The sequence below is a fragment of the Furipterus horrens genome, unplaced genomic scaffold, assembly GCF_987537825.1.
Source record: "Furipterus horrens unplaced genomic scaffold, mFurHor1.1.pri manual_scaffold_1, whole genome shotgun sequence".
Taxonomy (NCBI): domain Eukaryota; kingdom Metazoa; phylum Chordata; class Mammalia; order Chiroptera; family Furipteridae; genus Furipterus; species Furipterus horrens.
This window is the reverse complement of record NW_028327171.1, coordinates 9,858,079-9,879,447: the sequence shown is the minus strand read 5'-3', so window position 1 is coordinate 9,879,447 and position 21,369 is coordinate 9,858,079. Positions and strand designations below refer to the sequence as shown.

General features: G+C 48.9%; 1 protein-coding gene across 2 annotated transcripts in view; it reads right to left on the bottom strand.

Annotated features, from left to right (window-relative positions):
- The window catches only part of SLX9 (SLX9 ribosome biogenesis factor), a 33,528-nt gene extending 22,222 nt beyond the window's left edge, over nt 1–11,306 (bottom strand). For both annotated transcript variants that reach the window (XM_090272167.1, XM_090272168.1), the window contains exons 1-2: nt 11,025–11,306; nt 2,213–2,321 (exon numbers count right to left, since the gene is read on the bottom strand). In XM_090272167.1, coding sequence (XP_090128293.1) covers nt 2,213–2,321; nt 11,025–11,162 — 247 coding nt within the window. In that variant the 5' untranslated portion in view covers nt 11,163–11,306. The remainder of the gene's footprint in view (nt 1–2,212; nt 2,322–11,024) is intronic.
- Between the last annotated feature and the right edge of the window lie 10,063 nt (nt 11,307–21,369).

Genomic DNA, 21,369 nt, shown 5'->3' with positions numbered 1-21,369 from the left:
AAAAACCCTAGGAGAGTTTTTGTATGAAATGACAAATAGCTAACTGCTATAATATGTAAAGCACTCATTCAATGTTAAGAAAGGCAATAGAGCTGCCCCAAATACACAGACAAGCTGTAAGAGAATCAGTGAACCCACAGAAAACTGTGATCGTGTTGGTCACCAAAGAAACTTCTGAAAAATGAGGACTGCCAGCAATACCCTTTCCAAGAGAAGCTTTGTGGCCATAAAGGTGAGGGAAGGTCAAAGGCTTCCCTCAGAAACACCTCCCTCCATTCATTCCCCTGCATATTTATCTTCCCACGGTTTGTGCCCTGCAAGACTATAAACATACTGTTCTTTGCTAAGATGCTACAGAAGCCAAGTTCTCACCACCCCTTTGAATTTCTCATCACTACTGTTTCACCCACATGATGTGCACTGCACACATTAATAAACTGCTTTTCTATTGTTGATCTGTCTTTTATGAATCTAATTTGCAGGCTCCCTAGGAGAGTAGGGGGAAAATGTTTGCTCTCTGCAGTGTCAATGCACAGAGAATGGCAAAGAGATTCAGAAACACCTCCCCAGTGACATAACAAAAATCCAGAGCAATGATGTCAACAACAGTACCCCACAGAAGATGCTTGATATACGAGGTCTGTCCAGAAGGTATCCAGCCATGCCATATGAAAAGCAGAAACATTTATTTAAGAAGATACAAAATACAACAAACATAGTACATAGGACGATGACACCTCAGTCCCCTTCAAAGTAGGCCTTGGGACCTCACACAGTTCTCCCAATCCCCATCAGCTGCCCTGTCATATTTTCCTGACTCTCATTGACAGTCTGAAATCTTTTTCCTTTCAAAGTTGATTTCAGTTTTGGGAAAAGCCAGAAGTCACAAGGCACCAAATCTAGACTGTAGGGGGGCTGAGTCACCTCAGTGATTTGATGTTCCACAAAAATCTCTGCATGAGACGTGATGCGTGAGCAGGTGCATTGTCATGAAGCTGCCAATCACCAGTTGCCCATAGCTACAGCCTTCTGAATTACAGGAATAGTTTATGCAGAGGAATGTTTAAGCTTAATGCAAAATCTGATGCACATTCATTGCTCTATCACTCAGTCATTCTGACTGATAGCCACACAGCACACATGCCCCCTCAGTGGCATCTAACCCTTCCACTGACTAGTACAGTGAAGTCATCATGTGCATCCGAGTCCACTCTCCTTGGCTGCCAGGTTACACTGATATCATGCAAACCATTCTCGTTATATTAACAATGGCCGCACTTTTCCCAGACAAACCTCATAAGTCAAACCAGTGGAATATCCATATCTTACAACTCTAAGCTGTTTACAAACCGTAGATGGAAACCTGGAAAATGACACTAAAAACCTAGATGCTGCTTAATCATCCAACAAGAAAACAATTAAGAAAAGTCTGTACATCAATTCACTAGAGGACCAACCGTGAGAACACAAAGACTGTTTTAAAGCAGTAAGACAAAAAAGACAACTACTTACAACTTTAAAGATGAAAATGTATAGTAGATCAAATCAACGGAAACAGATGTGCAGGTTAGGGCAAACAGCCCTGCCCTGGAGGCCTGAGTGCTCTAAACAAGGTTAGACACCTCTATTATTTTAAATGCTCAACTGTATACGTGCAGCTCACACCTAGGCAGCACCCTCCCAGGCCTTAAGAGCTCAGTCCCCTTCCAGGGCAGCGCAAAGGTGAGCAGAGCCCCTCTCCCCTAAAAAACTCTGGCCAAGAACTCAACTGGATAAGAGAAACATGTTAGACATGAGGGAAAAGGTCAGGACGGGACTGCAATGCAGTGTGGACCCATTTTTACAAAGAAGCCTTATGAGGCAATTGTGAAGATGCGAGCAATGTGCTTATTTGATAAAAAGAAATTGCTGCTAATTTGTTTAAAAGTGATAACAGCATTGTTGATATGCTTTTTTAAAAAAAGATCCCTTAGCAATAGATACTAAAGAATTCATGGAGGAAATTACTTCAAAATAACGCAGTATGTGTGTGTTGAAGGTGGCTGATGGGCACATGGGATTTCTTTATACTATTCTTTCTATTATAGTAAGTCTTAAATTTTTCTATTACTAAAAACCTTTTGAAAATGTACAAACAACTGAAACTTGCTCTGGCCCACGCATATGAATAACTCAAAGCCAGCCAGGCATTGTAAATACACAGACCTCTCACCTCGCCTGATGGAAGTAACGCTCCTCGTGTCCAGGTCCAGCTTCTGCACCAAGGTGCTGGGGTCTATCTTGGTCCTGGCAAAGACATCAGTGTTCAGGAAAGCCCACTCCTAAAAAAGGAAAAAAAGAAGACCACGTAAGACTCGCTACACAGCTTCATGATGAAATGCAAGGCCCATCACGTGGCCGGGAGACCCCACGTGCGCAAGGACTGGCCCAGCCATCCACAGAGGAGGACCTGGGGAAACTGCGCTCACTCCGCAGCAGGGAAGCCCCAGGACACTTGGAGCTCGGACCCCAGAGCCCCACGGCAACACGTTCCTACCTGCCTCAAATCACCAGGCGGGCTCCACTCCTGGGTTAAGAACCATCTTAAACCATGCAGAGTATAAGAGACAACACCACAAAAACAGCGAAAAAGCCCTCCTGGGATCACAGTCAACGCTGGGGTCTAGGCTGCACCCCCTCAGGAGCAACCACTGCTGAAAGGGCACACTGGAAAGCTTGCCCACGCAAACACAACGCAGGGTGAGAGGCCCTGGGCACAGGGGCTCAGGCACAAGCTCTGAACGATCACCTGCTCTAGCCCAGGAGCACCTCCAGGAGTGCATCCACCCCGATCTGCTGGCTCAGGAGGATCAGGGGGAAACTCAAAGCTCCTAGTCCCTGGCTGAAGGTGGGTCAAAAACTTAACCCTTTGAGTGCCAACGTTGCTGTGAGCGATGCTGACAAATTTCCCAAAGTGCCAGCATCGCTCCCAGCAACTCTTTCTTCGATGGCTATAAATGTAAATAACAATGGAATAATTCGGATTTTATGTTTTGTTCTCTTTTTTTTGTACCTCAGGTTATATATTAATATTTTTTCTCATGCTGATCCAAATTTCAAATTACGCATGGCACTCAAAAGGGTTAAACTCCCAAGGTGGTAGCAGCCTGCAGGCCTCACACTAACCAGACAAGGGGCTTATGCACAATCTACTAGTGGCTTATACTGATCCAGGTAGCTAGGTGAGAAGATTAAAACAAACGAAAAAATACGAGCAAGGAGATCGAAGGCTGCACACTGGAGGTGGCACATAGTTCAGATCCAGGCCAATACACAAGTAAAAAGACCAGGCAAACGACATCAACCCCCTGGGAGTGCTACAGTGCACTTTCCAAACGCCCAGTTTTCCACAACAGCAAAGTATGACACATGTAGAGAAACGGGGAAGCATGATCTAGGTAGCCACAGCTGCATTAAGGGGCCTGCAGGTAGGACTTTAATAAGACTTCAAAACAGCCATTGCAAGTAAGGCCACAAGCACTAAAAGAGACAGTTATCTACAGAACTACGGTGGGGTACGATGATGTCTCATCAAACAGAAACTACCAGGAAGAGAGAGAAACTATTAAAACATAAAATTAAATCCTGGAATCAAAACGTACAGTGACCAGCCCTGGCTGGTGTGGCTCTGTGGATTGAGCACCAGACTGTGGACCAAGAGGTCATCAGTTCAATTCCCAGTGAGGGCACATGTCTGGGTTGTGGGCCAGGTCCCCAGTTGCGGGCATGAGAGAGGCGACAAATCGCTGTTTCTCTCGCACATCATGTTTCTCCCTCTCTCTTTCTCCCTCTCTGCTTCTCTCTGTAAAAAAATTTTTTTTAATTTTTTTTTTTTTTTTAGTCCAGTGATCAAATTTCACTTGAAAGGTTCAAAACTAGAGTTGAGCTGCCAGAGGAAAGAATCAGCAAATTTAATCTGAAGAAGAGAGAAACAGAAGAGAGCATGACAGAAAAAATAAAATAAAAAACAAGTTTACAGAACAGCCTTGCCCACGTAAAGATAAAAGGGAAACCTGACTGAGAAGGAGAGACCAGGCCAGGAGGGGAGCTCCGCCCAGTACCCACCAGACGTCAATTACAGGAAACACAGTCAATGACACGCCCTATCAGAAGAATCCTCCACAGCAAGAAATCATCTATCATCAGCCCACAGGAAAAGCTGTGAGCTGCATCTCCTACAAGAAACACACCCCCCTGCGTCTCAGCCAATGAGAACCGTTACCACCCTAAATTCTTCCTTTTCTCCAAAGGCCTTTTGTTCAAAACAACCCCTCCAACTTCCTCCTTTTTCCCATAAAATAACTCCGTTAGTTTGTTGGACCTGTCTGTGGCTTTGGCTGTAGCTTGCTTTGCCCAAGTGTCCCAAATTGCAATTCTTTGCCATTCCCAAAGAACCCATTTTTGCCAGTAAAATAACTTTTATTTTTAAGGTCAATGTGGAAAAATGAATGGCATCTTAAAGTACCATTAAGCAGGCCAACATAAGTAATGAAAGTACCAGAAGAGACAGAGAGGCAGAAAAAATATTCATAGAAATAATGGTGGAAAACTTGACAAATTCGATGGAAAACACCGACCTACACATCCAACAAGCTCAATGAACTCCAGGTGGATAATAAACTCTAGACAGAATAAACACAAAGAGATCTATATCAAGGCACATCATAGACAAAAAGCTTCAAGTCAAAGAGAGAATCTTGAAAGCAGTTAAAAAAGGAAAAAAAGGATTCATCACAATGGAGGGCACCCCAGTAAGATTACCAGCTGACTCATCAAGAATAACACAAGGTGGGGGGGGGGCAAAAACACCTGGAATTCCCTTCTGGAGGGTGGGCCCCTTGTAGTACAGGCTTCCTCCACTAGCTGAGTGTTCTAGGAACCCATCTGTATCGGTGTACCAGCTGGTGTAGTTGTGAGAGGCTGTGTTCGGCTTCAGGAAATTTTTTTTGAAGACTCTTTCAGCACGTTTGCCCATTTCATGATGGGTGATTTACAGGTGCACCTGCCCACATCATGCTGAGTGTTCAACAGTTTTTGACCAAAAATAGCATGACACCCATGCACCACCCTCCCTATTTTACCCCATCTTGCAACTTTTTCTTGTTTCTGTGGATGAAAAAAGTCCTCAAAGGGAAACAGTTTGCCGATGTGGAAGAGGTGAAACAAACAAACAAACAAACAAAAAGGCAGTAGCACTAAAATGCATCAAAACTGACGAGTTCAAAACTGTTTTGAGCAGTGGAAAAAACATCTCAATAGGTGAACTGCATCAAAAGGAGAGTATGTTGAAGGTAACTGAAGTTTAAACCTCTAAGAATACACAATTTTTTAATAAATAAATTCCATTTGGGGGGGGTTCCCAGGAGGCAGTGGGATGGCATACGCAAAGTCTTCAAACTATCTTTTAAGATAGAAGGAAAACACATACAGTCTAAGATAAACCAAAGTTGAGAGAATGTGTTGTTAATTTACAGACCTGCCTTCTAAGAAATACTAAGGAAGTTTTTCAGGATGAAAGCAAATGATACCACACAGTAATTCAAATCCACAGATAGAAAACAGAACAAGAAGCCTAGAAAAGGTAACCATGTAGCTAATTATAACAACTTCAGGTGGGGCTATAACATATACAATATAGATTCAATTTGCGTAACAATGTAACAGGACAAGGGGATGACAGGGAATGGAGTTGCACTAATCCTATCTTTCACTGGAAGTAAGATATACTGACATATATCTGAGCGCTACATCAACCCCTAAAGGACATTCACTGTCAAAGATTTTCTCTGTGACCAAACCCTGCTCAAGCTCTTGCGATATCCTCAGCTTTTCACAGCACCTAAACCATGAGGATTGGGCTTTGCACCGCAAACCGAAAGGTCTCCAGTTTGATTCCTGCTCAGAGGACATGCCTGGGTTGCAGGCCAGGCCCCTGATTGGAGGCGTGTGAGAGGCAACTGATTGATATTTCTCTCCTTCTCTCCCTTCCTCCCTCCCCGTCTCTCTAAAAATAAATAAATAAAATCTTTAAAACACACACACACACAATAAATTGACCTCATTACGCTTCCATGCTTCCGCCCTGGCCATTGTGGCTCAGTTGGCTGGAACAGTGTCCCATGGCCAAAGGGTTGCAGGTTCGAGTCCCAGCCAGGAAACATGCCTGGTTTGCAGGTCCAATCCCTGGGCATAAGCAGGAGGCAACCGATCAATGTTTCTCTCTCATATCGGTGTTTCTCTCTCCCTTCCTCTCTCTAAAAGGAATGAAAAACAAAAACGTCCTTGGGTTAAGATAAAAACAAACATCTTTGTGCTTCCAAGGACAATGTCAAGAAAGTAAAAAGACAATTCAAAGAATTCAAAAATATATTTGCAACCATATATACCTAATAAGGGTTTGCCATCCAGAATATATAAAGAACTGTTAAAACTCAACAGAAAGGCAAAAAACATAATTTTAAAAATGGGCAAAGGACCTGAACAGACATTTCTCCGAAAAGCAAAAAGCTCATGAAAAGATACTCAACATCATTAACCCTTAGGGAAATGTAAATCAAAGCAATCAAATACCACCCCACATCCACTAAGATGGCTATAAAAAAAGACAGATAGTAACAAAAGTTAGTGAGGATGTGGAGGAATCGAAACCCTCATATATTGCTGGTGGAAATGTTAAACAGTGCAGCCACTGTGGGCAATAGTCAAGCAATTCCTCTAAAAGTCGTTGTTGGCAGCCGTCCGTCTCGAGAGACGATGGTGTAGCTTCTTAAGAGTCTATCTGCACCGCCGAGAATGGTTGTGCAGTCCGACTCGGGAGCGACACGGTATCTGTCTCCTCCCGTGTTGAACTGACATCTTGCGATGACGCTGGAGTGTCCTCTCCAGTGAAGCTGAAGCTACAGAGCCTGGGCAGGGTGATATGGAGGGTCTGCTGTTGCCCATGCAGCAGACCCCCCCTCTCTTCGCAGCTGAAGGGTCCAAGGGAAAGACGGAGTCAATACAGCTTGGCTTCAGGTGTGCCGCAGGAGTTGCCGGTGTTGACTACAATGTCAAACCGCCTTAGGGACTCCGGCTCCGGATTTTCTGTCGGGGTTTACTCCCTTAGCCTTTCCCCTGAAGAGGTATGCCGCAAGGCAGCGGAGGTTTTTTGGAGTCAGAGTTTTCCTTCTCTGATGTGCCCTGACTGGGAGATCGAACCAGCGACACTTAGCTCGCAGGCCGACGCTCAATCCACTGAGCCAAACCAGCCACGGTGCCTCTAAAAGTAAAACACAGCATTCTGTACCACCCAGCAATTCCACTCCACTCATCCACTGGGAACTCTGTACAGGAATGTTCACAGAAGTATTATTCATGATAGACAACAGAAACAATCTAACTATCCATCAACTTATGAATGGACAAATAAAATGTGCTATGGTATGGTACAAGAGACCTATATAATGGAATGTTTTTCAGCCATAAAAAAAAAAAAAAAGAAGACAACAAAGAAATGAATGCTACAAGAATAACGCTACAAGGAGGAACCTCAAAAAACATGCTAAAGGAAGGAACCCTGATATAAAAGGCCACATATTGTAATATTCCAATTATATAAAATGTCCAGAACAGGTAAATCTATTGAGATGAAATACATGGTTGCCCTGAATTGATTAATAATATGGGGTTTTCTTAGGGTGATGAAGATGTTCTGAAGTTTGTAGTGATTTTTGCACAACTCTGTGAATATACTAAAAAATACCCAGTGAATTGTACACTTTAAATGAGCCAATTTTATAATGGGTTAATTATATCTCAATAGGTTTTAAGTATATTTTATTATGTTGTTACAGTAGTCCCAATTTTTTCCCCTTTGCTCCCCTCTGCCCCCTCTGCACAGTACCCCCCTTCCCTCCAGCAATCTCACACCCTTAGTTCATGTATATGGGTTGTCCATATAAGTTCTTTGGCTTCACCCTTTCCTATATTATTCTTAACTTTCCCCTATTTTGTACCAACCAATTATGCTTCTTAATCCCTGTACTATTTCCCCATTTCTCTCCCTTCCCTCTCCCAGCTGATAACCCTCCAAATGATCCCCATACCTATGATTCTGTTCCTATTCTGGTTTGTTTAGTTAGATTTTGTTTTTATTTTTTACATTCAGTTGTTGATAGGTGTGACTTTACTGTCATTTTAGTGTTCATAGTTTTGATTCTCTTTTTCTTAAATAAGTCCCTTTAACATTTCATATAACAATGGCTTGGTGATGATGAACTCCTTTAGCTTTACCTTGTCTGGGAAGCACTTCATCTGTCCTTCCATTCTAAATGATAGCTTTGCTGGATAGAGTAATCTTGGTTGTAGGTCCCTGCTTTTCATCACATTGAATACTTCTTGCCAGTCCCTTCTTGCCTGCGAAGTTTCTTTTGAGAAATCAGCTGATAGTCTTATAGGCACCCCTTTGTAGGTAACTCTCTGCTTTTCTCTTGCTGCTTTTAAGATTCTTTCTTTATCTTTCACTTTTGGCATTTTAATTATGATGTGTCTTGGTGTGGTCCTCGTTGGGTCTAGCTCGTTTCGGACTCTGTGTGCTTCCTGGACTTGTATGTCTATTTCCTTTGCCAAATTTGGGAAGTTTTCCTTCATTATTTTTTCACATAAGCTTTCGATTTCTTGGTCTTCCTCTTCTCCATCTGGCACCCCTATGATTCAGATGTTGGCACGTTTAAAGTTGTTCCAGAAGTGCCTAAGCCTCTCCTCATTTTTTCCAATTCTTGTTTCCTCATCCTGTACTGGTTGACTGGTTTTTTCTTCCTTATGTTCCAAATCATTGATTTGAACTTCACTTTCCTTCCTTTCACCATTGGTTTTGTGTGGATTTTCCCATTTCACTTAGAATAGCCTTCATTTCTTCCCTTATGCATTTGCCATACTCAAGCGTATTTGTCAAGCTTGTGAGCATATTTTATCACCAGTGTTTTGAACTCTTCATCTGTTAGTTTGGCTGTCTCCTCATTGCTTAGTTCTCCCACTGGAACCTAGATCTGTTCCCCATTTTGGGCCATACTTCTCTGTCTCCTCGTCTTGACAGGCCCCTGTGTTTGTTTGCCTCTGTGTCTTAGGTAGAGCTGTCGCACCTGTTATATTGTAAGGGGCAGAGCCTTAGGGATTCGTCAGTACAGGGCAACCCGTTTCACCACGTTGTGGCGCTGTGTGTTTGGGAGGGGTCTGAGAGGGAACAATGCTGCTTGCTCAGTACTTGTCCCTTTTCCAGGCACTTCTCCCACTTCCGTATGGGACTGGCACCTCTCTAGCTGTTGCCCTGGCCGTCGTTCCCAGAGTGGGTGAGTCAGCGGATGTTCTAGGACTGTGGGGGCCCTTTAAACAAGCAGACTCTGCTGAGAGACTGGCAGTTTCTTCCTCCGCCCCAACCCCCACTGGTTTGCACAGTCAGAAGCAATGAGGCTTGATTTTCCCCGGCGCTGGGACCATGAGCTGTGCGGTCTGGTCAGGAGCTGGGAACACTGCCCAGGTGTCCCTCCCAACTTTTTAAAACATGTAACTGCACTTTCCCCCAGCCTGCCGCTGCCACCATACTGTGTCCTCTCCGCCCTGGCTCCGCCCCTCCTGCCTGTCTGGATGAGTATTTCTTCTTTATATCCTTGTTTGTTAGACTTCCTTGCAGCTCGATATTCTGGAATTTCTTGTTGTCTCTAGTTTTGAGGTAGTTATATTCCTTCTTAGTTGTGTAGGGAGACCCAGTGTGTCTGTCTAGGCCTCCATCTGGAAGTCGTCTCAATAGGTTTTTTAAAAAGATGTATTTATTTAGAGAGAGGGGAAAGGAGGGAGAAAGAGAGGGAGAGAAACATCCATGTGTGAGCGATACATCGACTGGTTGCCTCTTGCAAGCCCCCAACCAGGGGCCAGACATGCGCCCTGACTGGCAATGGAACTGGCGACCTTTTGGTTCGCAGGCCGGCACTCAACCCATTGAGCCACACCAGCCAGGGCTCTCAATAGTTTTTATAAAAGCCAAAACACTGGTAAAAGACCCTGGGTTCAAACATCAGCTCGTGCATCAGCAGTTGAGTGTCCTTGGTAGTTTATTTAAACTCTCAGCTTTTTCACCCGCAAAATGAGGGTTAGGGCCATTGGGAAGATGTAAAGTGACTGGCACATAACAAGTGCTCAACAAACATGGCTGTTCTTATTAGCACTACTGAACCAAAGTCTTGGTCCCCATGGACCAACAAGGCCTTGTCTGCTGTCCCGCTGCTAGCCCTTTGGTGGCACACTAAATGCTTCCAGAGAAGCTCAAAGGTCAGCCCCTGGATTAACAAAACATGGTCTATCCATACCGTAGAAGACTATCTTGCCTTAAAAAGGAATGATGCACTCATACACGTAGGATACAACCTGGATGAACGTTGAAAACCCAAGTTCAGCAACACTAATGCAAAGACCAAAACATATATGACTTCATCCATGTGGAATGTTCAAACAGAGACGAGAACCAGATCAATGACTGCTTAGGGCAAGGTAAGAGGGCAGGGGTGACTGCTCCGTGGCACAGGGTCTCTTTTCAGTTCGCTCCTCGCTTTTTCATTAACCTTGGGAATTTCCTTTCCATTCCTAAGAGATCATATTTGTGAGGCATTTCTGGATGCTGTTGTGGAAGGGGTCTGGTTCTCTAGCGCGCAGCTCAAGGCGTGGGGAAAGTCAACCTCTCACCCGGCATCTCAACGTGAAATGAGCCTGCAGGCCACTAAACTTCGCAGCCCCCGAAGGCGCGCGGTTCACACAGCAAGCACTTCCGAGGGCGGGCCCGGGGTGGCAGAAGACCCTTCCCCGGGCAACACAGGGCCGAAGCCAGCCCAGGACCCAGCCCCCCGGAGGCACAATACGGCGCCCAAACCCACCGCCGCCGACCCTGCCCCAACGCCAGCCACCCCCGTTCCACACACATCCCAGCCGTCGAGGCCGCCCGCGACCCCTACCCTTACCTTCCTCCCGACTCCGCCAGCCGAGGCCTGAGGAGGAGCCGCCTCCTGGGCCAGAGGCGCGAGGCCGGGCGCGGACTCCCCCGTGAATTTCACGGCAGCCTGGTGCACGCGAGCCCGCAGCCTCCTCACTTTCCCCATGTCTCGGGTTGAGACCTACAGAGGGCCGGCAGCAGCGGGGCGCACTCGTCGGAGCCCGCCGGAAGGGGATCCTGTGCTCTCTCAGCCCCGCGGACCCCGTAGCCACACAACTGGGTTCCGAGAGCCTCCCCTCAGCGACTGCGCAGTCGCCGGGGAGGGGCGGGGCGAAGCCGTGTATCCGCCCCCGGAATGCCCCACCCACGCAACGCCCCGCCTCCCAAGCAGACATAGTCTGCTTGCTGGAATCCAAGCATCGTCTTTGCGATTTGGGGCTGATGAATATGGGGCGAGATGGAGCAAGCTTGTTGAAAATACACGAGCGTGTTCGCCGTACCGCTCTTGTGCCTTTCATACAGTCTCTGGGGGTGAAAAAGAATCAGGGCACTGTGGCGGGGGCCCGCATATTAACAGAAGTGGTGGCCTATCTACAATGAGAGATCGGAAACGGAATGTGGTTGAATCTAAGAGAAGCACCAACAACCCTTGCCTGAGCAAATCTATTTGTTTTATTGACTGTGATTGAACCTTTACTTTGTACCCATCTTGTTTTACAGCATTTCATTTACTCCTCAAAACAGATTCCTTTTAGTCCTGGCCGGTGTGTCGCAGTTCGTTGGCGCTCCGTCCCACAACCAAAAAGTTTCAGGTTTGATTCCCAGGCAGGGCACATACCTAGGTTTCAGGTTTGTTCCTGGTCCGTGTTGGGACACAAACGATCCCCAGGCTGGGTGCCTGCAGGAGGCAACCGATGGATGCTACTTTCTCACATTGATGTATCAGTACTTCTCTCTCTCCCTTACTCTCTCTTTAAAAAATGGGGGAAAAAACCAACACGGTGGAATGACTTGATGCCACACGTGAGTGAGTCATGAGTCATGTGTGCTGGGCAGTTCCAGGACCAGAACCTGAATGAACCTTGCTCTTGTGATCTCTACAGTTTGTGTTCAGGTTCCTGTGCATCCAGCCCTGAGGGGCTCAGTCAGGAAAACAAAAAAGCAAGCTTGGGGGTGGGGTGTGACTTTCATCCTCAAGGAGCCCTGTTGTTCTGTTGGGGCCACTCAGGAGTCCGGGCTCAGCCAGGGCAGAGAACACACATCACTGTCCCCCATACAACTTCTGCTGCCAGCACTCAGAACTCAGCCTCATCTAGGAGCCCGGCAGAGACCCATCCATAAAAAAAGTGGGCTTTGGAGAGCAACAGCCAGAAGTGGAAAGCTGAAAAGGTTCTTGCCCTGGCGTGTGGTCTCCCTGCTGCAGGCAAGTCAATATTCTCTTTTGGTTGTTACAGGTCTGTTCAGGGTGTATAGGAGCTAGCCTGTCCAGTTCTAGAATGTCCAACATGGACAGGACATTTGTAGATGACAAAGGCCCATGCATGCACCAGCATGGATCCAAGCTGAGGCCAGAGAGAATGTCTCGAAAGAACTTCAGAAGCCCCTGGGCCAGGCACCCCAGTGTCTGCATCTGCCCAGTGCCTAAGCTAAGTGGTTGAGTGAAGAGCTTGGCCTTCTTTGGAACCTCTGGGAAGTGAAGGTGTTGGTCCAGCGGGTGGGCTTTCTGGAAAGTGGAGGAGGCCATGCTCACCCCAAGTCAGGTCCCCACTAATCCCGTGGGACCTATGACTTCTTTATGGGATATCATGAGAGGTGTAAGAAGCCTGGTTCCAACCAGTTATCTGAGAGAATAGAGCAGGTCCCCCAGCTGCACTATGATAAAACAAGAATTCAGAGGTCATTCCTGATTATGAAAGTCATACAGGAGTGAGCTACAGGCATAGCACACAGGCACAGAGACAAAGCCTAGCCAGCATCAGAGACTGTCCTCTGACAGCCCAGGCAGGGGCACTAGGGAACATCACTACCTGATCTTTAACACACTATCCTGTGCATCCAACCATCCTCATTTCCTGAGTTATTTGAGGCAGGGGGACCCCAGCTTGGCTCCTGGCAGGGCACACAGTCCCCTGCCTGACCCAGCCAGTGATGTCAGCACATGAGCCTCGGTTTCAGGCTTTCCTTTTTGCCTTCCTGTGCAATCCATCCTGTCTCCGTAAAAGCAAACAAATGTGAACTGCTCCAAAACATACCTGTCACAACTTTACAAAAATCCTGGGGCTCCTTCTCATTCCATCTACCCTCTCACCCCCCTCGTGACCACCTGGCTGGATTCTCCATGCCACTCCCTACTACTCTGACTCTTCCATCTGCAGCCCGGGTCTTTCTCCTTCTCCCTCTGAAAGTTTTCTGGGAATCTCAGAGAAGAATCCCTGTTCCCATCTGCCCCAGCAAGATATTCTCCTTCAGAAAAAATAGCACCATTATCCAAGCACCAAAACAGAGGTATCGCCCTGGCGCTCAGTGGATTGAGTGCCAGCCTGCAAACCAAGGAACTCCAGTTCAATTCCCAGGCAGGGCGCATGCCTGGGTTGCCGGCCAGGTCCCTACTTGGGGGTGCATGAGAGGCAACCACACATTAATGTTTCTGCCCCTCTCTTTCTCCCTCCCTTCCCCTCTCTCTAAAAAATAAATAAATAAAATCTTTAAAAGAAAAAAAGAGGTACTATCTTCACTAGCTTCCTGTCACACCCACCTCAATAGCCCCTTCCACTCCCTCAAATCCCACTCGAATGAGCTCCTGCCCTGGCCTTCTTTGGGCGTCCCTTTCCATTCATTCCACCCTGGGCCAGAATAGACATTCCCTCTGCTTACAGCACCTTTTTCTACCAGAGGGCTCCCCAGACCATGATATTCCTGGAAAGGGACCCCTGGCCTTGACCTACCCGGAGCACACCCCCTCCCACATCCCTCAGCTGCTCTGCCCTTCCCAGCACTCAGCTATGCTGACGATCTGCCCCTGTGCTCTCTGCCTCCAGACGGGTCCTCAGGATCTTGGTGGTCCCCTGTTCCCAATGCCTGGCTGGGGCTGCAAAGGTTGTTTTTTTCTCTGATTCTATCTTTTGTCGCCTGAGGGCGCTCATGGACCAAGAAGGGCACAGCCTTTGCTACTCCACGGAGCTGGGGACATAGGGAGCACACACTCAGGGATGCCCGAGGACCTCAGCGATTGGGCCACTTCTCTTGGACCCCAAACCCCTCGAGCCCCCGCGGCGCATGGACCACACCAGAGCCATAGGAAGACCTCCGCACACCAGGGTTTGGAGTCCTGTTCTGTTGTAGAAGGATGGCTTCCGGACCATGCAAACACCTCCTGCCACTCATTGCTGCCCTCCTGGTCCTGGAGCCCTACCGCCAGGACTTCGCAGTGAAGTGCCAGGTTCTGCTGTTGGGGTTCCCAAACTCCCAGGTTGCGTATTAGAAAGGATGACAACCTGCAAACAGCACAGCTGTTTCTCCCAGTGCGATCAGTGATAGTCCCGGGACCTGGAGCACCAGGGTCCACTGCATCTCAGACTTGTCTGGCCCTGATCCAATGCCACAACTACAGGTCCATGTGCTCAGGGTCAGGCCTTCCTTTCTGGGCTGCTCATGGGGGTTGGCAACCAGCCTCCTGGGTGCAGCCCTGGCCAGGTTAACAGGGCTTCAAATGAGCCTTGCTCAGCCAGCGGGGGCAGCAGGCAGGATGTCCAGTGGACCTGCCTTGGGGTATCTGGTCAGGGGCGAATTTCTGAGTCTGCCCACTCCAGCCCTCGGGTGATGTAGAAAGGAGGCAGTTTCCTCTACTCCCACCTTCTTGGGGACCCTCCCTTGCTTCCCTGCGGAATCAGTTCTGGGAAGGAGGCACCTCATTCCAGGCGGTCCACTGAGACCTGCCCAAGCCTCAGCACACAGTGGGCTCTGCCCACCGGCTATGGGTTAGAAACTGAGGCTGGCTCCAAGTTCCACTATCCTGTGCTAGGCCTGGTTCTGAGAGGGGTGCCCAGGCCTCCCCGCCACCAGCAGCTTCTCCTAGACAGAGCGGGGTAGCAGATGAGCAGCTGCCCGCAGCAGGGATGGGTGCCGATTGTCTGCACCTCATGGAAACATGGGCACCTAGAAGTATGCTCCTCTCAGTCCCACTGCTTGAAGGAGGCACGCTGGCCTTGGGGACCTGGTGTGTTGGGCTGCAGGTCGCCTCCACCCCCCTTGACCTGCAGCCTTTGACTTTGGTTTAGGGACGTCTGGGATTTAAGATGATCGGTTTTTGTCTCTACTGAACAGGTTGTGGTCTGAGTAGCTCCCTACCTGGGTGAATTTCAGGGAATCACCGTCCTGTTGGCTTCTGGGGCACTTTTGTGCTCCGCAACCCAGGGGTTAGACTGGCTAGTCACCCTTGTCCGTGCCCAGGAATAGGTCAGTAAGATGCAAACGATTTGACGGTGTGGGATGTCAGCATTTGGAAACTCTTAGGGTAAAATTCTGTGCCGGACTTACGGTAGGAAGACTGGGGCCATTTGGAGGAAGCGGGCAAGGCTGGAGGAAGAGGCCTGGGGAGGAGGTTGCTCAAGCCATGATTTCGACAAGTGAGCTCTGCCCCACTAGGGCCCTTCTGGCCTGTCCCTGATGGTGGCCTGGCCTTGTCACCGTCCGGGCACCCCTTCCACATTACCCCTCAAATCCTTCAGCTGCTTGTCTTTCCTCTCCTTCTAATCTTCTACCAGCTCCTTACAGTGCAGGCTTGTGGGGCATAGGTCTTTTTGGTTTTGTTCTGTGTCTGATTAACTTGATTTATAGTAACATCCTTTTCTGATTATAAAACTAATAGTTGGCTATCACAGACAATTTGGAAACTGTAGAAAACTATATAAAATGCTGAAACGCCTTTGATCCCATTGCTGAGAGACGGAAGGGCATGTGGGCTGGGCAGTGCAGAAGGACTACCCCTCCCAGCTTGTGCTTTCTCTCCCTGGGTCAGGCAGCCTGTTTCACTTGGAATTTTCATTGTTGCTCAAGTGTGAAAAGGACTAGGTCTCCCTGGTAACCACCCAGCACGCAACCCACAGTCTCAGCTCTGTTTGCCCAGCCTGGCCTCCCACTCATGAGTGACCTTCAGAGGGTCATTTCCTGCATGGTGAGGTCACACCCAGATAAAGACAAATGCTCCTTCCCCAGATCAGCCTCTGCCTGACCCCTCTCCCCCTCACCTCTGCCCTGCTTGATTCACCAGCCTTGCTGGTCTGGCCCCAGGTACTTGGTCCTGACCCCCACCCTGCTGCCATGTTTCCCTGCTCCCCCGAGAGCCTCACACACTTCATCTCAGCGTCCTGAGAGGAAGACCCCTCACCCCCATTTTACAGAGAGAAAAAGGTACTTTTCAGTAGCCACCTGCCCAGTGGGTCCTCACTGGGTGTCCAGAACTTCAGTCCAGGCTTCCCAGAGCCCAACCACATGGGCCACCAGTGCTCACATGCCCAGCTCCTTTATGTGCCAGAAGCAAGAGAGACCCATGCGCCCACGATGAGAGATGTGCTATTTTTCCTTAAGAAAGGAAATAGGAGGGAGAAGGGAGATAGAAGACAGCCCCCTGCTGGCCCCCAACCTGCAGGGGCTTTCCAGGGGAAGGAGGGCAGGATCTTTCTGGAAAGGTCCTTCTGGGCTGAAAGGCCGTTTCTGGACTGGGACCCAGAACCTGCACAGAGCAGGGAAGAGCAGGAGGAAAGGTAGTGTGGGGTGGAGGAGCACTTCACCTGCAGGAGGGAAAAGAGGCCCTGCCCCAGCCCTGATGCCTGCAGGCACTGGAACACCCATCCTCAAGGATTCTGTGGGGACAGAGGACCCATATGAAGTGTTTCAGTCCCCTCTGGGGAGGAGGGGGTGTCCTGAAACTGGCAGGAGAGGCCAGGAGAGAAGGTTTAGAAGAGAGGAAAGAGACCCTTGGGGTCCCTTTCAGTGTCTGGAGGTCTCTGTTCTGTTCCCTGCCTCTGGTGTCCACCTCTTGCTCTTCCCCAGCCCCAAGTGCCTTCTAGATGCAGGCCCATGGGGCCCAAGATTCAGTCTGACCTTGACTTTGTCCCTAAGATGATGATCAGACCACCTGAGAGTGTGTTAAACAGACACCAGGCCAACCTGAGTTCTGGATCCAGTGGGATGGGCGAGGACCAGTGGATCAGATCCACATCCCTGACAGGAGCCCAGGCCCAGGATCTCCAGTTTCCCGTGTGTAGCTCCCTGTCTCCTCACACTGTCCTCACTCCCCCAGAGAATCACTGGTCTAAGGCAGGATTCAATGACCTACCACCCACAGACTGGCCCTCCACCTTATTTGTAAATAAAGTTTTATTGGAACACGGCTATGCTCATTCATTCACAGGGTGTCTGTGGCTGGCTGCTCTGGTGCCATGGCAGCAGAGCTGAGTAATTGTGGCGGAAGCCATATGGCCAGAAAAAGCAAAAACATGTACTATCTGCCCTTTCCAGAAAAAGTGCTCTTGCCCTGCGCTAGCTGAGTCACCACAGCTAACATTTGCTGAGCACTTTCTCTGTGCCAGGTGGTGTTCTATGTCCTTACCTGCTTACAACTTTATGCACAGCGACATAAGTACAGTGACCATCATTCCCACTGACCAGTGAGGGGACTGATTTCCAATGGGGCTGCATGTCGCCATGCCCTTAACCTCTGTCCAACTGATGTGCCACATGTGTATGTAAAGTGTCACCCAAGGGCTCCTTACAAGTTAGAAATGTTGGAGGGGTAAGTGAGGCCCTAGGGGGACACCATTTGGGCTGGACCCTCCAGGAGTGGAAATAGGGGGCACAGGGAGGGCTTCCGAGCCCACTGTTGGGTGGGACAACACAGGTGTGCCCAGGGATGAGGCAGATAATTAGACCTGGCTCGAGCAAGGGGTCCCCAGTAGGAAGGAGGTTGAAAATGGGCTTTCTCTGTAGACCTTTCCAGGGATCAAGGCAGACAGTGGTGTGAGAAAGACTTTCTCAGATGTTTCTCCAAAATATCAACCTGCCCCAAACCCTCTTCTCCTGGGGAAGACAGAGACAGGTGTTCCACACCCCCAACCCAGGAAGGCCTTGAGTGCCAGGCCTTGCTCCATATTCTTCCTACTTCATGTTCTCAACGCTCAGAGAAGGCCAGGGTCTCATCAGCCCTGTCTCCGGGAAGGAAGAGGGGAAAGAGTGTAATTCCTCTCTGTGACATGCAAAGAACCCAATGCAGAAAAATTTAATTGCTCCCTCAGGTTCAAAAGTTAAAAGGTAGAAGCACAAAATCCAATGAGAAGAAATTTCTCTGTAAGTCCAAATATAGGCCCTCCCTCCCAAAAAACAGATGCTGTGATTTTATCCAAAGTTCCGTGATCTCTGGGACCACATCTCACTCTTCTATTAGTTGTTTACATCTTTACATTTCCTGGCACCCTTTTTCATGTTCTCACGTGTCCTCACAACACGGAAGGTATGAGGGAGGAGGGTGAGGAGTGAGGAAAACTGAGGCCCAGAGACTGAAAGGGACCCAGTGTCCTCAGGATGCCACCCCTCCTGGTGGGCCCAGCCTTTGGACCTCAAGTGTGAGCTCTGTCTCTGCCTCAGCCTCCACGTCTCTCAGCCAGGCCTCTGGGGCCAGAGGAGCTTGGAAAGTACCTGTGGAAACCAAGTCCCTTAATCCGGGGTCGGAAGAGGCAAACCTGTCTGACAAAGGCGACCCAGACTTTCTGCGGGCACTCATCCCCAAAGATGTCCTTAGTGGCTCTGTTCAGCATTGGTGGAAACCACAAATTGAGTGGCAAATGGCAATTTGATGAGTTCCAGGAAGGAGAGGGGTGACCTGAGCCTGGGTTAGAGTTTGGTTGCCCCTCTGACATGCCAGAGCCCCATAGGTCAGCCAGGCCTTCTGTCAAAGGGAAGAATTCGATTCAAAGGTGGGAAGATGTTGTGCCCTTCCTGTTCTCGTGCGTAAGGGTTAGTTCCTCAACCCCCACACAGCCCTTTCCTCTCTGGAGAGATGCGTGATGCTTTGGTTTTTCATCTGTGCTCAGTGCTTTCCTTATTCTAACCACGTAAACGTTGTGCAGCACTGAGTGAAGTGCACACACTATAATTACATCTTCTTCCTTCTGCAACTTTCTGGTTTCCCCCCAGAGTTGATAATTGCTTCACAGTTTTGTTCACTAATCTCCTTTAAATTTAAAGCCAAGTTTCTGCCCGCCAACAGACCTGTAATATACTTTTTCGTGTGATTTTCCACACGATCAAGGCTGTCAGTTAATTTCTATATTCTTATGAAAGTTGGGGACCTCTTGCTCAGTCCGAAAGCCAGAGCCCCACCCCTCAACCCCCACCTCCCTGGGTGCTCTGATACCTTCCTTTGGGTGAGTCAGAGAAGCAGGAATGCCACCTCTTCAGCTCCCTCCCTGGGCGGCAGGAAGCCTGAAAGGGGAAGGCTAAGAAGAAGTTGGGCTTCATGGGGGCGGTGGGGCTGGGGCGTCCAGGCCAGTGATCAGGACAGAGATGGCTGGAAACTCCTGGGCTCTGGGATCTCTTGTCTCTTATCTCAGTCACCTGGCTGCTCCCTGTGTCTGCATGGCCCGGATTACACTTAGGGATGTCCATGGCCCTGGCTGGGTCACTTTCTGCCTGTTTCTGTGGATCTGTAGGGCATGGAGTAAGGAGGACATATGTAGGCCACACTGTCTCCTGGCCTGCACCCCCGCCCCCAGGGAGTGGGCCTGCTCCCCCTCTGCTCCCCCCACAGCTGCTTCTGTCAGCTCCTGCCACCCACTTTCTGCCTCAAAGGAGCAAAGGGTGCAACAGCGGAATTCACACTGCAAGAGGAAGTTACTGGTAGGAAGAAACTGAAAAAAAAAACAAAAACAAAAAAACAGAGCAAAGATGAGGCAGTTCCAGAAAAAGACCGGGGCTGCGTTGCTGGAGGGATTTGCAGGTCAGCTGGGAGGGAAGTTGGCACAGAGGCCAGAGAGAAGGTGTGAGAAGGAGCAGCTGAGAGCTGAGAAAGGGCTGCCGCAGCCTCCTCCCCTGAATGCCCTCAGGCACCCCTAGGTGAGACTGCTTTCTGCCTTCGGGGGCTGTTGGGGTGGGGCCGGACCGCAGGCCCCTCCTCTGATGGGCGGACCGGACCCTGACTCCCTCAGCCCCACCAACTAACACAGCATCACGGCTACAGTGCCTGACGCCAACCTCCATCCCGGCACTGACCGGTGCAGCAGCCGCTCCCCGCCCACGCCCCCTTGTCAGGGAATCTCTGTAAAGTGAGCCTGGGTCCCCTTGCCTCACATTCCCTATTATTATGAAAATACTTCTAATCTTCAAACCATCACAAAGGGCCCCCTTCCTGAGCTCTGAGCTCTTGGGCTGTGCGCTGCTGGCACAGGGCTGCGTGGGAAGTGGGACAGGGTCGCCCAGGCCTGTGGTCAGCAGGGAGGTGAAAACAGCCCCCCTCTCTCTGAGCACCTCCTCCGTTCTACCCTCACCTGGCTGCCCGCCCCCCACCACACGTGGATTCCACTTCAGGGGACCCCTTCCATTCTGCCTTATACCAGGGCTGGCTGGGACATGCCTGTCTCCTGACTAGGCCCTGATGGTCTGGGGGACTTGGGCTGTGTGGCCCCTGGACACCTGTCCCGCTCAGGGTCAGCCAGGGTCAGGGCATCCTCAGGAAATCTGCCCGTGAAACACAGTCCATGTTCTGCAAGGCCTCAGTGAGAGCGACAGCTGAGGGGATGCCTTGGTTGACTTGGGGGAAAAGGGTACCCCAGGATCCTGTCCCAAATCTCACCCGTTCCTGGCTTCCAAAGGCAGGCTGTGTCTTTTTTAACGGATCACCTGATAGCAGTTTTTACACTTCCTTTTTCTTTTTAATTGTGATAAAAGACACATAAAATAATTTTAACCATTTAACAATCTTTACCATCTGTAAGTGCACAGTTCAGTATTGTTAAGTTTATTCACCTTGCTGTGCAACCGAACTCGAGAACTTTTTCATCTTGCAAAACTGAAACGCTATACCCATTAAACAACTTTATACCTTATGTGCATATATAAAAGAAGACAGAATAGTTAATAAACTCGAATGTCCCCAACATCTGCTTTAATAATGATGAACTCATGGCCTATCTTGTTTTATGTATATCCCTCCCCACTCTCCCCCATCCCTCCCCACCTGATTATTGGGAAGCAAATAAAAAATGTCATATCATGTCATCTGGAATATTTCAACATGTAACCCTAAAGGATGGAGACACTTTTATATACTCACAAAACTTTTGTTACACCTAAAAGTACTAATAGTAATATATAATGCATGC